This window comes from Convolutriloba macropyga, chromosome 11, assembly GCF_964194025.1.
Source record: "Convolutriloba macropyga chromosome 11, txConMacr16.3, whole genome shotgun sequence".
Lineage (NCBI taxonomy): Eukaryota > Metazoa > Xenacoelomorpha > Acoela > Convolutidae > Convolutriloba > Convolutriloba macropyga.
In genome coordinates, this window is record NC_134478.1 from 20,079,578 (window position 1) to 20,091,836 (window position 12,259).

Consider the following 12,259-nt stretch of genomic DNA (forward strand, 5'->3'; position numbering starts at 1 on the left):
ACAACTGTACAGCTTAATCTTCGATACAGCACTATCAACGCATCAATACATTTTTAACACACACACTTCTACCATTTATAAACAACTGTATTATAACCAGATTCATAACCAAAATTAAACTGGTCATTAGCGAGGTAATTTGGCGACTTTCAAACCCTCAGTGGTTTCCTATTTAGCTCCAAAATGGCCAAAAAGAAGCAGGAAGTTGCCTTGCAGGTAAAATTTTTGTTCACGTTGTTTATTTTTTTACGCATTTTGAACATACGTTGAAATCCGGTTTTGAGAGGAATAATTATGGTCATTAATAATTAACATATTTCTCTGTACCGTTGTGCGTAGCAGTGGTAGTACTTAAACTACGTTATTTCGTTGTTTATATTGTTTCTATTGTACTATTATTGGAGTTATAGTTACAGGCGCAATTTTTGCGCTTCAAAGTAAATGATATACAAAATTTTTTTACTGATAAAAGTGTACATAAAACAACAGTTATGATAAACCCGGTGAGTTATTAATTTCTAAATATTCGGTTGAGATCCTTGCTATTTGACCTATAGTGATTGACTCATAGTGATTGTATTTAAGTCGATATTAAGGAAAGTGCCAGAAATTGCTTTCAGTGGTCTTCAAATCATTGGCCTTAGCTTGTAGATTCCTGTTTCAAGTTATTTGTAGAGTTTTTCTAATCAACTAATTGAAATGTTTTTCCAACAGCGTCGAGGACAATTCTACGGAAAACGTGCGCCCATTTTACTGTATTAAATTAGTAAACATAGGTAAAACTTCACAGAAAATTTTCACAATGGTTAAGTTTAGCTATACATTTTCAGCCATACTGAATTTTCTCTGAATGCTAGACATTTTTTTTCTTAAACACACTTGAGTTTCGTAGTTTCGGATAAGCAGTATAGGAAATGGGCGCACGTAATTGAATTTAAAATGTGAGTATCTTGTAGCGTGATTGTCACAACTTCTCTTATTTCTGGAACTTTCAGATTATCTAATCGAATGACATTTATGGGACAAATTTAGATTTCTCTCAAGAAATTGCACTTCTAGTATTAACTGTATAAATTTATATAGAGTTATCAAATTTAGTCGAATAAATTTATATAAAGTTATCAGAATTTGTTTCCTAGTACAAAACATTTTCTATAGCTTTCAAAAGCTTTTTTCTAGCGATAACAGCTTTAGAAGTTTTACAGACACGTCCTTTAGTTTTCTAATGTTTGATCATAAAGTTTTCGTATTGGTACTGGATTGATATTATGATTTGTGATTCTCCTTCATGGCGTTGAAAAACCTTCATCTATGCGGTGTAAAAATGTTTCAATTCAATTCTCTGCGAAGAGGGTTCGAACAAAACCTTTTTTGTGTATTACAGAAAGAGATCCTGAACGAAGAACAGTGGGAAAGGGAGCTGGATCATAATGGCATACTAGGTAAACAGTAAGCAAAATTTTTCCATTATTAACTTCGAGTTCGATTGGATATAGATAGATGGCTATCCACAGGCGTATGTGCTATCATAACAATTCAGAACGTACTATGTCATAACACAAAATTGGAGGAGCAAGGATGAACATAATCACTAGACAACTCCTTAAATACACCCAAAGAGTTAGTCAAAAATTAAATGACCAGATTGGGTGACTTGAACTGTGATGACCAGAGCTGGACCATCAATTGTATTCAGTAAAACCTTTCTCATTTCAAGCTATTTGTAGACGTAACATTTGTTTCAGAATTGCAAAACAATGGAAACTGCAACAGTTTTTGATAATTGACATAATTATTTCGATTATATTTCGATTATAACAGTGTTATGGTAAAACGACTGAATTAAATAGCATGTGGAAATCAAAACGAATTTCGGCATTTGTATAAAGAAAAGGTAAAGGTAGGTGACACGAAGGGGTTGAATTCATTACTACTGACACGTCTAGTCAACAATAAAGCAAATGGGACTACACAACTGAGAAAGAAAAGTTTAGTTTGGTGTTTGAAAACTGTGGTTTCGAAGTAAACAAAAACCATGTTAATCTACAGATTCAGCTGAGAACACTAATGACGCAACCATATACAGAAAAAAATAGTTACAATAAAAAACTTAAGTCAGCTGAAGAGTGGGCAAAAATTAGCAGAATTGATTTGGCTTATCCAAAAAAAGTGGCGTCTCACTTATTCCAAAGCACACAAATTGTGATGAATTCAGAAAGAACAAACAATATTTCAAAAATAAAGCTTAAAAATCCATATTACACTAAATTATGAAAATGTCTCTTGAATAAACAACGTTAAAAAATAAGAATTTAGAGAAACGGAATAACTGAAGTCCGATTTGTTTTACAAACTTTGCGTTGATTCAAAATTCAGTAAAGCAGTCAAAACAGTGCGAATTGAGGACAAAACTTGTTTGAACAAAAATTGAAAATTGAAAAGATCTGTTATAAAAAAACTGTTGTTACTGACCGTCCTGCAGTTAATCTCCATGTGTACAAATGAAAATCAACGCACGAGAAATTGCTTCCTTTTGATTGTCACTTTAAAGTAAATCAGGCAAGCAGCCATAAAAAGTCTATCAATAGGCTAATATCGAAAGAAAATTAAATAATATCGCCACTTTTTTCAAACATTTCTTTTCAAAGTAAGGAAGTCATCAGAATCATGAAAAGTGATTCATACAGTTGAAACTAAGCTCCATTGGAAATGATTTCGTATTTTATACAATTTAACAACAGTGTTGTAGAAACCTGATATCCAAAAAGTGGTAACACTAGAAGCAGAGTTAATCTAGGGCAGTTCGACAAAAACTCGCGAAAATCTCACTTCTCTCTTGTCCCAGAAATAGCCGTCTTCGCTCTGAGGCTTATTATTGTCTAGTTTCTTCAGTGTAGTTACGCGTTCTGCTCACTGTTGTACCCGCTCAAACTTCACTTCCAATTGACCTAGAAATCGTCGAAAGTGAAGAAGAGTTCTTTGAAAACGCTGCTCCCACTCCCAAAGATATTGTAAACTATGTGAAAATGGAGACCAGTAATAGTTGGCTGAGTATCTAGAGCGGCTCAGATTTGTCATTATTTTAATGAATGACAGAGATAATGGAAGATAATTTTTTTGTGACATAAAATGTTATCAGAATTTCAGAATTTAAAAGATGTCAAAAAATTATCTGAATTCCTTTTCAAATATCAATGTATCAATGTTTTCTGTGCCCTATGAAAACACTGACAAAACGATAAGATGCCTGTTTTTCAAATATAGCTTCGAAAAAATTGCTAGTTGTCGTAAATGGTTGTACTTTGACCGAAATTTTTAGATAAGCTAAATTTGATTTTGAATTGGACCGACACTGTGTGTAGAATACCAGAAAAAAAATTGCAAGAAAAACAATTTTTCTGAGATTTCTTTTTCTAGTGATATTTAGACGCAGAAAGCTTCAAATTGATACCACATATGATAGCGTGGGATGCTCTGAAAAAAAAACAGAAAATTCTCGGATTAAAAAAGTGTGGATAGCATAAAGTTCTCTGATGTTTTATCAAAAAATGTGGAAGCAAATAGCGAAAGATTGGACGGAAATGTAAAGCCTACTAGGTTTTTGGACATACAAATCCGAAAGATTCTGTTATTAAAGAGTCTGTCACGCAACTTTTTTGTTCTCGTTGCACATTCCCGGGTCGAGGAAAAATCGGAAAAATATGTAAGGTAAGCGGTGAAAAGTTTTTTTGCCGCAAATTTTGTACGTAATTTTGCGGTGAATGCGGTGAAATTATGTAATTGCGCCCTTATAGTAAATGGTGAACTTACAAAAAGTCACCGAATTTCACCGCCTTTACAAGAGTTCGAACCTATCACCTCTTGCATGTCATGTACTTCCTCTTCCACTGCGCCATCTCTCACTAGCTTCCAATATTTTTGTTTTGAATATAAATTAAATTTATTCTACTTTCTGTAAAACATGTGCGGTGAATTTTTTTCAGATTTGTGATTTTTAGCGGTGAAATTACATATTGTAGCGGTGAAGTGTGGTGATTTTTTGTAAGTTTACTGCTTGCTCTAGTGTTGAAATTACATAAATTCACCGCTTAGAGTAAAGTGTCAAAAAGATGTAAGGGGTAATTTTAGGGGGGGGGGCTTAAATCTAACGTTTCCTCCCTTACTCTCCAATAATTTCACCGCATTCACTGCTGATCTCACACAACTTTAACATTGTTTCTAAGCGGTGAATTTATGTAAGTTCACCACTAAGTTAAGCGGTGAATTTATGTATTTTCATCGCAATCACCGCTTATCTCACATAATTTGGACACTTTTTTCAGAGCGTTGAATTTATGTAAATTCACCGCTAAAATCAGCGGTGAAATTATGTAATTTCACCGCTACCAGGCGATAAAGTTTTTTTTCACCGCATTCACCGCTTATCTTACAAAATTTCCCGCATTCACTGCTTATATTACATAATTTTGCGTTGAATGGCGGTGACACCTCGACCCGGGTTACCTTTATATCCGAATAATATGTAGTCAAAAGAATTAGATGCAGTGAAGTGTATCATGAAAAGTAATTCTGCATATTTTAGTAATTGACGTGTACCAGAATTGGTCAGGTCCCTGCAAAGCCACAGTGGCTTTGTTCAGACGAATCAAGAACGAGTTGGGAGATGATCTGTTGGGGTTTGCAGTGGCAGAGGCTGACAACATATCCGCCCTATCCTTCTACAGGGGAAAGTGTGTCCCCACTTTCCTCTTTTTTGCCGTAAGTACCCTAATGACGATGAGATTTTGGCCGGGTAAAACTTTATAGAGTCTTATAAAGTCTTAGTCATGCATTGCATAATCTGATCAGAATTAAATTAATGTCAGAAATAGATCAGAATTAAATTTTGTTTCGCAACTGATCATTGTTATTATTATCAGTTCAGTTCGAATCAACAATGGAATCACATTCGCTACTTTCTTTGAAAAATCTTTTGAGGTGATTCTCCTGTTCTCGATCCCAATTGTTTCCATTACTTATAAACGGCCCATACTATTAGACAAAAAATATTTGACGCCGCGACTCAATAGGTGAGACACCAAGCAACTCGTCACTGTTGATTGCCCCCCTCATTGTGGTCAGATCGTACAAGGAAGACTCCCCTCTTATCTGATAAATTCTGATAAGACAGATTTTAACGAAATTTATTAGAACTTACACGGTAAAAATTCTAAAAATTCACACGAGGCAGATGTTTATTGTGTTGGAGAAGATATAATCTCAAACTATACACATTAGTTGTACTCTTTACGCGTTACTTCTGCTCAAAATATTTGATTTTGCGCTAAATTGTGGAAAAATACGTATTATTTCGAAAATTTAAACGCAAACTCATTCTAAATATCTCCACTTACACAGAAAAGATGGTTAAGCTGCTTCATTTGTTCACTGTTTGCAGCGCTATTGATAATCGAAATGTCCGTTTTCATAGACAAATACCCTAGCAACTCAGCTTAAAATCAAGATCCAGTAATGAGCATGCGTAGAAACGATACCAAAAAATAACAGTCTAAAAGCGTCTCCAGCGAAGAATTTTGTAAAATTTGCGGAGAAATGAACCAAATTTCTTTAAAAAAAAACAAAAAAATTTAAGCTAGGACGAGCGATCACTTATATTTTGTGTAATATTACGAGAGCCGTTACAAATGAACAGATAATTAATCCTGCATTAGAGCGAACGTATTTAGGCTTTAATTAACCATTCTTTCGCTGCGCGCTAAACAAATTAACGCTCGTTAAGGCTACCAGTACACAAGTATTTAAACCACTTAGTTCGATTTATTTAAATTAAAACAGCTTTGGGCCGGGATCTCTTCGCTTATATCCATGATAGAAAATGTACGTTGTTGAGCGTAGGCGGCCTGTATAACCACACTTTCTTTCTTTCTTTTGATTTAAATTACTTCTGTTTTTGACAGTTGCAATGCAGATCTCTTCCCCCAAGTTCAATAAAGATGAAGCAGATTGCTTCAGGGGAAAATACAATAGAGTCTCATAAAACGCCCCCAAGAAGAAAACCATAATTGTTGCGGTTTTAGGAGAGGGGAAAAACAGAAAACAGGCGCCTACGTGATCAATAATTGATGCTCTCAGCTTTTTAGATTTTTATTTTTTTTGGAGTTTCAATAATTTTTCCGTGAGATAAAAAAGAGTTAATTCTTTTGCCTTCTCGGCCAATAGGAAAATTAAGAAGCACCTCACTATGAACGTGAGTTTGTGATTCGCTCCCTATTGGCACAAACTGAGCTGAGAGGATTTTTTTGTTTCTCTCAGCGAAGTGGGACGGATAAAAATTAGAGAGACAGAAACAAGAGCCAGAAATCAGCAGCAGACAACTGCTTTCCCTTTTCGATAAATAGATCTACATTCAAAACAGAGATTGCTTATAATCTTCAATTTGAAGATACTCAAACTACACGGTTTAAACAACTTAACCAAAGTTTTCTTTCGTCTAAACTGAACAACTATCTGACTAACAAGAAGAATTGAACGATCGCTACGCAGCTCATCTCGATTTCACAACAACGCAACTGGTAATTAGTAAGCTGTAATTTTTCTATTTACTCTTTTATAAATTAAACATTTTCAGCCCCCAACAATTTTAAATAGAGACTTATAGCACAGACAGGTCTTAGGCATATATCTTTTGTGAAGTTAGACTGGCATACATAAAGAGATCCCGTATCGTGTGATCTGTAGCAGCCCAGACTAATTTGATATTTGAGGTACAATACACTTAGATCGGTGGAAATTATTTATGAGATGTACAAACAAGCTGACTGTTCTCGTTTACTTGGGAATTTTGAACAATTACCACGAAAAAATGCCTATTCAATACCTAATTTTTCAACAGGGCGATGCTTCTGTGAATAAATCAAAGATTGTCAGCATTTTCTTTAATTAACAAGAGTGGGAGGTACCGGGATGGTCAGCAAATAGTCCAGATCTGAATCCATTTTTAAAAATTATGGGCTTTTTCGAAGCAACAATTACAAGTTTTTTTGGCAAAATTGGGAGAAAAAGTGTCCGACAATTGACTCAGATTTCGTTAGAAACTTGTTTGCAAACTATACAAGCTGTCTCGTTGATGTGTAAAAAGCTAAACACGTAATGTCTCCTTACTAAAGAACTGATCTGGACTCAAAATGCTGTATTATTTGATGTATCATTTGATGTCTGCCGCGCTATCTAAAAATTCGTTAGGTGCACGTAGTTTTTTGGTACCATAGTGTATATTATACTCAGATTCAAAGTAATCTAAAGTTGGGTGAAAGCTTTGGATTCAGGGTAAGAAGCTGCAGGCAGTGGTGAGGGGATGCAACGCCCCCCAGTTGGAGAGAACAATTCAACAACAGCTGGCCAAGGAACACAAGGTGCAGGCAGGCGAGATTGAGAGAACAGAGGTCAGTCATTGCAATAAAAGCAGCTCATTTTATCCGGTTTAATTTATTTTTCAGTAGAAGAGAGCGCAATTTGTGATTTTGGTATTAGAAATTTAATAGAAAACCTAGTTACACGTTGCAATCGCTAATGACTTTTGCTATCAAGTGTTCACGCTATTAAAAGTAAAATTTGAATAGAGATTTTGTTTCGAAATTTAGGGACTTCATGTGAAAGTTCAACAATTTCATGAAAATATCCAGGAAAATTTTATTGAAACAAAAAATGTTCGAATAGTGTATCGGTGACCGCTAAAAGGTTTTGCAGGTTGTTAACTTTACAATTTTGTTGTTCTGCGTCTAAATAGAGCGATCTTCAATCTTTCCTGTTTATGATTCTACCTTTTATTTAATGTTGTGATTTCAGTTCGTAGATCCTCAACTTGAGGCCCAGCAACGTGCAGAGGAAGAAGCCAGACTAGAAGCACTCAAGCCAAAACCAGTGCCCAAAACATGCACGGTGCTCGTGATCAAACCAGACGCAGTGGAAGCGGGTCACGTGGAGGAGATCTTGGAGAAGTTGAGAGAGAACGGGATGGAGATTGTCAAGTCAGAGGAAAAACAGTTGACGGAGGAAGAAACGAGAGAAATGTACAAACAACACGAGGAAGAGGTGCAAGTTGTTTTGGGTCTATTCTGTCCCCCTCCCCCATTTGTTTTTTTGCCCTCATAGAAATTATGACTTCTTATATAGTATGTAACCAGGCGAAAATGTAGCACGTGCTATGCGGGGGTGGTGGTGGGGGTGGCGTAAAAGTTATATGCCCTTTAAGATGGGGGAAACAGAACAGATCATTTTTTCTAGAAACTAGCGATATATTTTTATTGAGCTCAAAAAATTTTCAGCCATGGTTCGAAGAGCTTGTTGAGCTGATGACTGGCGGTCCGTGCCACATTGCAATTGTGACGAAGGGAGAGACGGGCGAAGAGGTGATTCCAGAGCTAAGGAAACTAGTTGGTCCCACAGATGCAGAGGTGGCCAAGGAGGAGGAACCAGAGACATTGAGGGCTCTCTATGGAACTAGCAAGCTGGTCAATGGTGTCCACGCTGCCGACTCCAAAGACCAAGCTGCAAGGTACGCGTGTCTTGTTTTGGTTTTAGGAAACAAATTAGGTAATATTAGATAAATTAATGCCTAAGGCCCAGAGTCAACACATTCAAGACTAACGACACCTAACGTCTCATTCAAAACAGGTATGGGCAAGACAGACTTGGATTGCCGACAGGGTGCACGCTGCGACCCAGGATCATATTCTGGGCGAAGTTGAAGTCTGGCTATCCGTCTAGCCCATACCAAAATTTCTACATGTTTGGCCTCCTCGCCTTGATTTTTGTTCCGAGCCCACTTGTGGGGGGGGAACTATATACTCAAATGGGTTTTTTTTGTTCAGTCAATTTTGGCCGATCGATATATTCATCGTAGAGAAATGTGAGTGGTATCATTAAAAAGCTGGTTCATCGTACAATCCAAAATCAAAGAGATTTTTTTTTATTTCGTTTTTTTTTTTCGAGGAGTTATCGAGGATTGAAGTTTTGTGTGAGCACGTGATATTTGTTCACTTTTAGTGTAATTTTTCTCCAAATTAAAGCATTTTTTTAAAAAAATAGTATTTCAAAATTAAATTTCATGCCAAAAAATGGTCCAATTTTGTGTTCCTAGTAGAATAAAGGTGATATAAAACACTAGTTCTGAACTCATAGGGAAGTTCACTATCAAAAAAAATATAACTCTATTTGAGAACTCTTTTATTTAAAAAAACTTTTCTCTTTTTTGCTTTTTTAAGTCACCTAGAGACAAGTCACTTTTTATGTCGAGCTTCTATTAAGGACAAACCTCCTTTACAGTCAAAGGAAGCCCAATGAACAAAAAAACATCGTTTTGAAGGAGTTGCTCATGTTTTTTTTGGCGTCGATTCTGAGTTTTAGTAATTTTAAATGAAATTCTGAATTTCTTTTTGAAATTTTACTAATTTTTTGGAGTCCTATGGCATGGATTCATTGACTAACAGTGCAATTTGTTTCATAACGAGCATTAAATGAACATATCTAGTTCTTTGAGGGGACAGCTAATGGCTGCTAAGACTTAAAAAAAATTCGATTTTTTTTTAACATCAAAGAACGATAAACTTATTATTGTGAACTGTAAGTCAGTCCAGGGGTGACAGCACCCTCTTCCTTCGTACTGCAACCAACTTTAATCTTAATAGCGGTTTTATCTTCTAACTATTGGTTATATGACTTCAATGACACAAGATTTCAAAAAATTTAAAAAAATCGGATATTTTCGTATTATTGGTTACTTTTGAAATCTTATCACATTATCCAAAAATTGACAACTCACATTGGCTAAAAGAAGATTATAAGTGAATCACAACTAAAAATTTATGAAACAATTCTGGTTTAAATGGCTTCGACACGTTCTTCTTGCACTTTTCTATTGAATTTTTGGTTTTTCGCCTTTTTTTGTTGTTGTTTTAATAGTCATAAGACTTATTATGATGCCTTAATGATCACCTATGAATGACAAACATCATTGTCCTCACATTGGGTTATATTTGAGCGTATTTATTGACTTCCGTTGAAAGCTATTGAATTTAATGGCCGTTAAATTAGAAATAAACTTTACAAAATTTTTGTTGAACACTAACAAATCTTAAACTTTTTCGAGAACTGTAAGTCAGTGTCAGTAATGACAGGACCCACTTGCTTTCTACTTCAACTACAATTGATCAGGTTAGCTGTTTTATTATCTAACTATTGGTTATAAGACTTCAATGACACAAAATTTCAATTTTTTAGTTTTTTTTTTTGGATATTTCCGTATTATTGGTTACTTTTGACTCTTATCACATTATCCAAACATTATACTTAGTATCCAAATATCATTGTAGTTCCACTTGCTTAGAGAGGACGTTCGGTGCATCACAGAGAAAGTGTTGAGAGAAAAGCCACTGGTTTAGTTGTCTTCGACACTTTCTTCTCGCACATTTCTGCTGAATTTTGGTTTTTGCCTGTTTTTGTTATTGTTTTCAAACATAAGACTTAATTTGATGTCTGGTTAATTATTTATGCATGACAAACATCATTTTTCTCCCGATCGGGTTATATCTGAGCATTGTTATTGTGCTCTGTTATTTTGGGTTTAATGGCTAATAGGAATGTAAAAATAAAATTTCGAAAAATTTTTGAATATTAACCAATCCTAAACTTTTTTTGTGAATTGTTGTTCAATGTCAGTACTAAAAGAACTCCGTTCTACTGCAGCCGAAATTAATCTGGTTAGCGGTTTTATCTTCTACCTATTAGTTTTAAAACTTCAATGCCACGAGATTTCATATTTTTCTTATTTTTGGTTACTTTATTTTATTTTGGGATCCTTTTGAAATCTTATCACATCATCCTACTGCTGATAGTCCCCATTGGTTTAGGGAAGAAGTTCAATGGATCATAGATAAAGTTTTCAGAGAAGAGCTTACGATTTGAATTGCTTCGACATTTTCCTCTGGCACTTTTCTACTGAATTTGTGGGTTTTGCCTGTCTCTGTTGTTGTCTTCATAGTCAATAACTTGTTGTAAGGTTTTATTGTTGACAAACGGTTGAATGACAAACTTATTGTCCCATCGAGGGATAATTTATCGTAATTACTGGCTTCTGTTGAATTCTATTGAATTTAATGGCGTTGATAATACTTGTTTTCTCGAAAACTTCGTGCTTCTAATGTATTTAGTCATATTTGTTGATTTTTTTGAAATTATATTGATAAAAGAGGGAAATCCCGTTGCTCTTGAAAAATTAATTTAAAATAGAAGAGTTTTTAGTGAAAAGTTCATTTTTTAATGCCTTCGACACTTTTCTCGCAAATTTTTTTCTTGAATTTGCTGATTTTGTTCTTTAGGTAGCCGTAAATTGCGCACAGGTCTCATAGGTTTGTAATTGAGGATTGAATGAATGATGTTACTCAAAGCAGTCATTTTGTAGCGAATAGTCTTAAAGTTTATGATAAACATTTTGAAATGTTTATGATAAACATTTTGAGTTTCTCTTTAGTTTGTTTCTATGGCATAGTCTGACCAAAGACAGTCCTTTTGGTTTTGTAGTAACTTTTTAGTAATTTATCAAGGATTATTTATTTAAGCTAATGATTTTTAAGATTTTTGAAACTTCTTGTAAAAAATGTTTATTAATTTTAAAGTTTCGCCTCACTGTTCGTTCTTTTTGTTGACTCGTTACCTGATCTCATTAAGAAAACTTTCCATCTTCTGTATAGTTTGGAAACAGTAAACTTGTGTAGTTAAAGTTTTATCTGACTGCATTTTGACGTTGTTACTAGGTGCTTTTAAATTTAGATATTCAGTTTTTGTCGTGAAGTTTACGTTGGTGCGAATTTTTTTTTTGTCTCTTAGTCTCTTCAATGTCAGATCATGTTGGTGCTGTAATGAGGCATGGCATTAGGTAATTCAATTAATAGATAGGTTGTGTAACGATTGTTTTAAACTCAAACCTCTATTTTTGTTATCTCTTCATTTGGTTGACAATTTAGTCAAAAAAGTAGATTAGCTCGGGTCGGAACATCATGTGCGAACGCACATTAACAAGCCGCCTTGTTGAATCTTGAATCAATCTTGATATTATGCTCCCACGCAGGCAATGTGCATGGACTTGCAAAGGCACATCAAGTTTTATACGTTGTTTTTTGTCCAGGCTGCCCTGAATGAGATGTCACCGCCATTTCAGGGCATTTTTTCTAAGAGATGCGCTTTATGCGCTTAAATGATCTGA

The 12,259-nt window shown here is 34.9% G+C and overlaps 1 protein-coding gene across 2 annotated transcripts in view; it reads left to right on the plus strand.

Annotated features, from left to right (window-relative positions):
* The window catches only part of LOC142349866 (thioredoxin domain-containing protein 6-like), a 40,454-nt gene continuing 28,195 nt past the window's right edge, over positions 1 to 12,259 (plus strand). Inside the window, exons 1-7 of one of the 2 annotated variants that reach the window (XM_075401688.1) lie at positions 358 to 503; positions 715 to 739; positions 1,389 to 1,442; positions 4,583 to 4,758; positions 7,326 to 7,442; positions 7,846 to 8,091; positions 8,325 to 8,554. In XM_075401688.1, the coding sequence (XP_075257803.1) occupies positions 492 to 503; positions 715 to 739; positions 1,389 to 1,442; positions 4,583 to 4,758; positions 7,326 to 7,442; positions 7,846 to 8,091; positions 8,325 to 8,554 (860 nt within the window). In that variant the 5' untranslated portion in view covers positions 358 to 491. Of the gene's footprint in view, positions 217 to 357; positions 504 to 714; positions 740 to 1,384; positions 1,443 to 4,582; positions 4,759 to 7,325; positions 7,443 to 7,845; positions 8,092 to 8,324; positions 8,555 to 12,259 lie in introns of those variants that run through there. The other variant, XM_075401686.1, reaches the window with a different exon arrangement.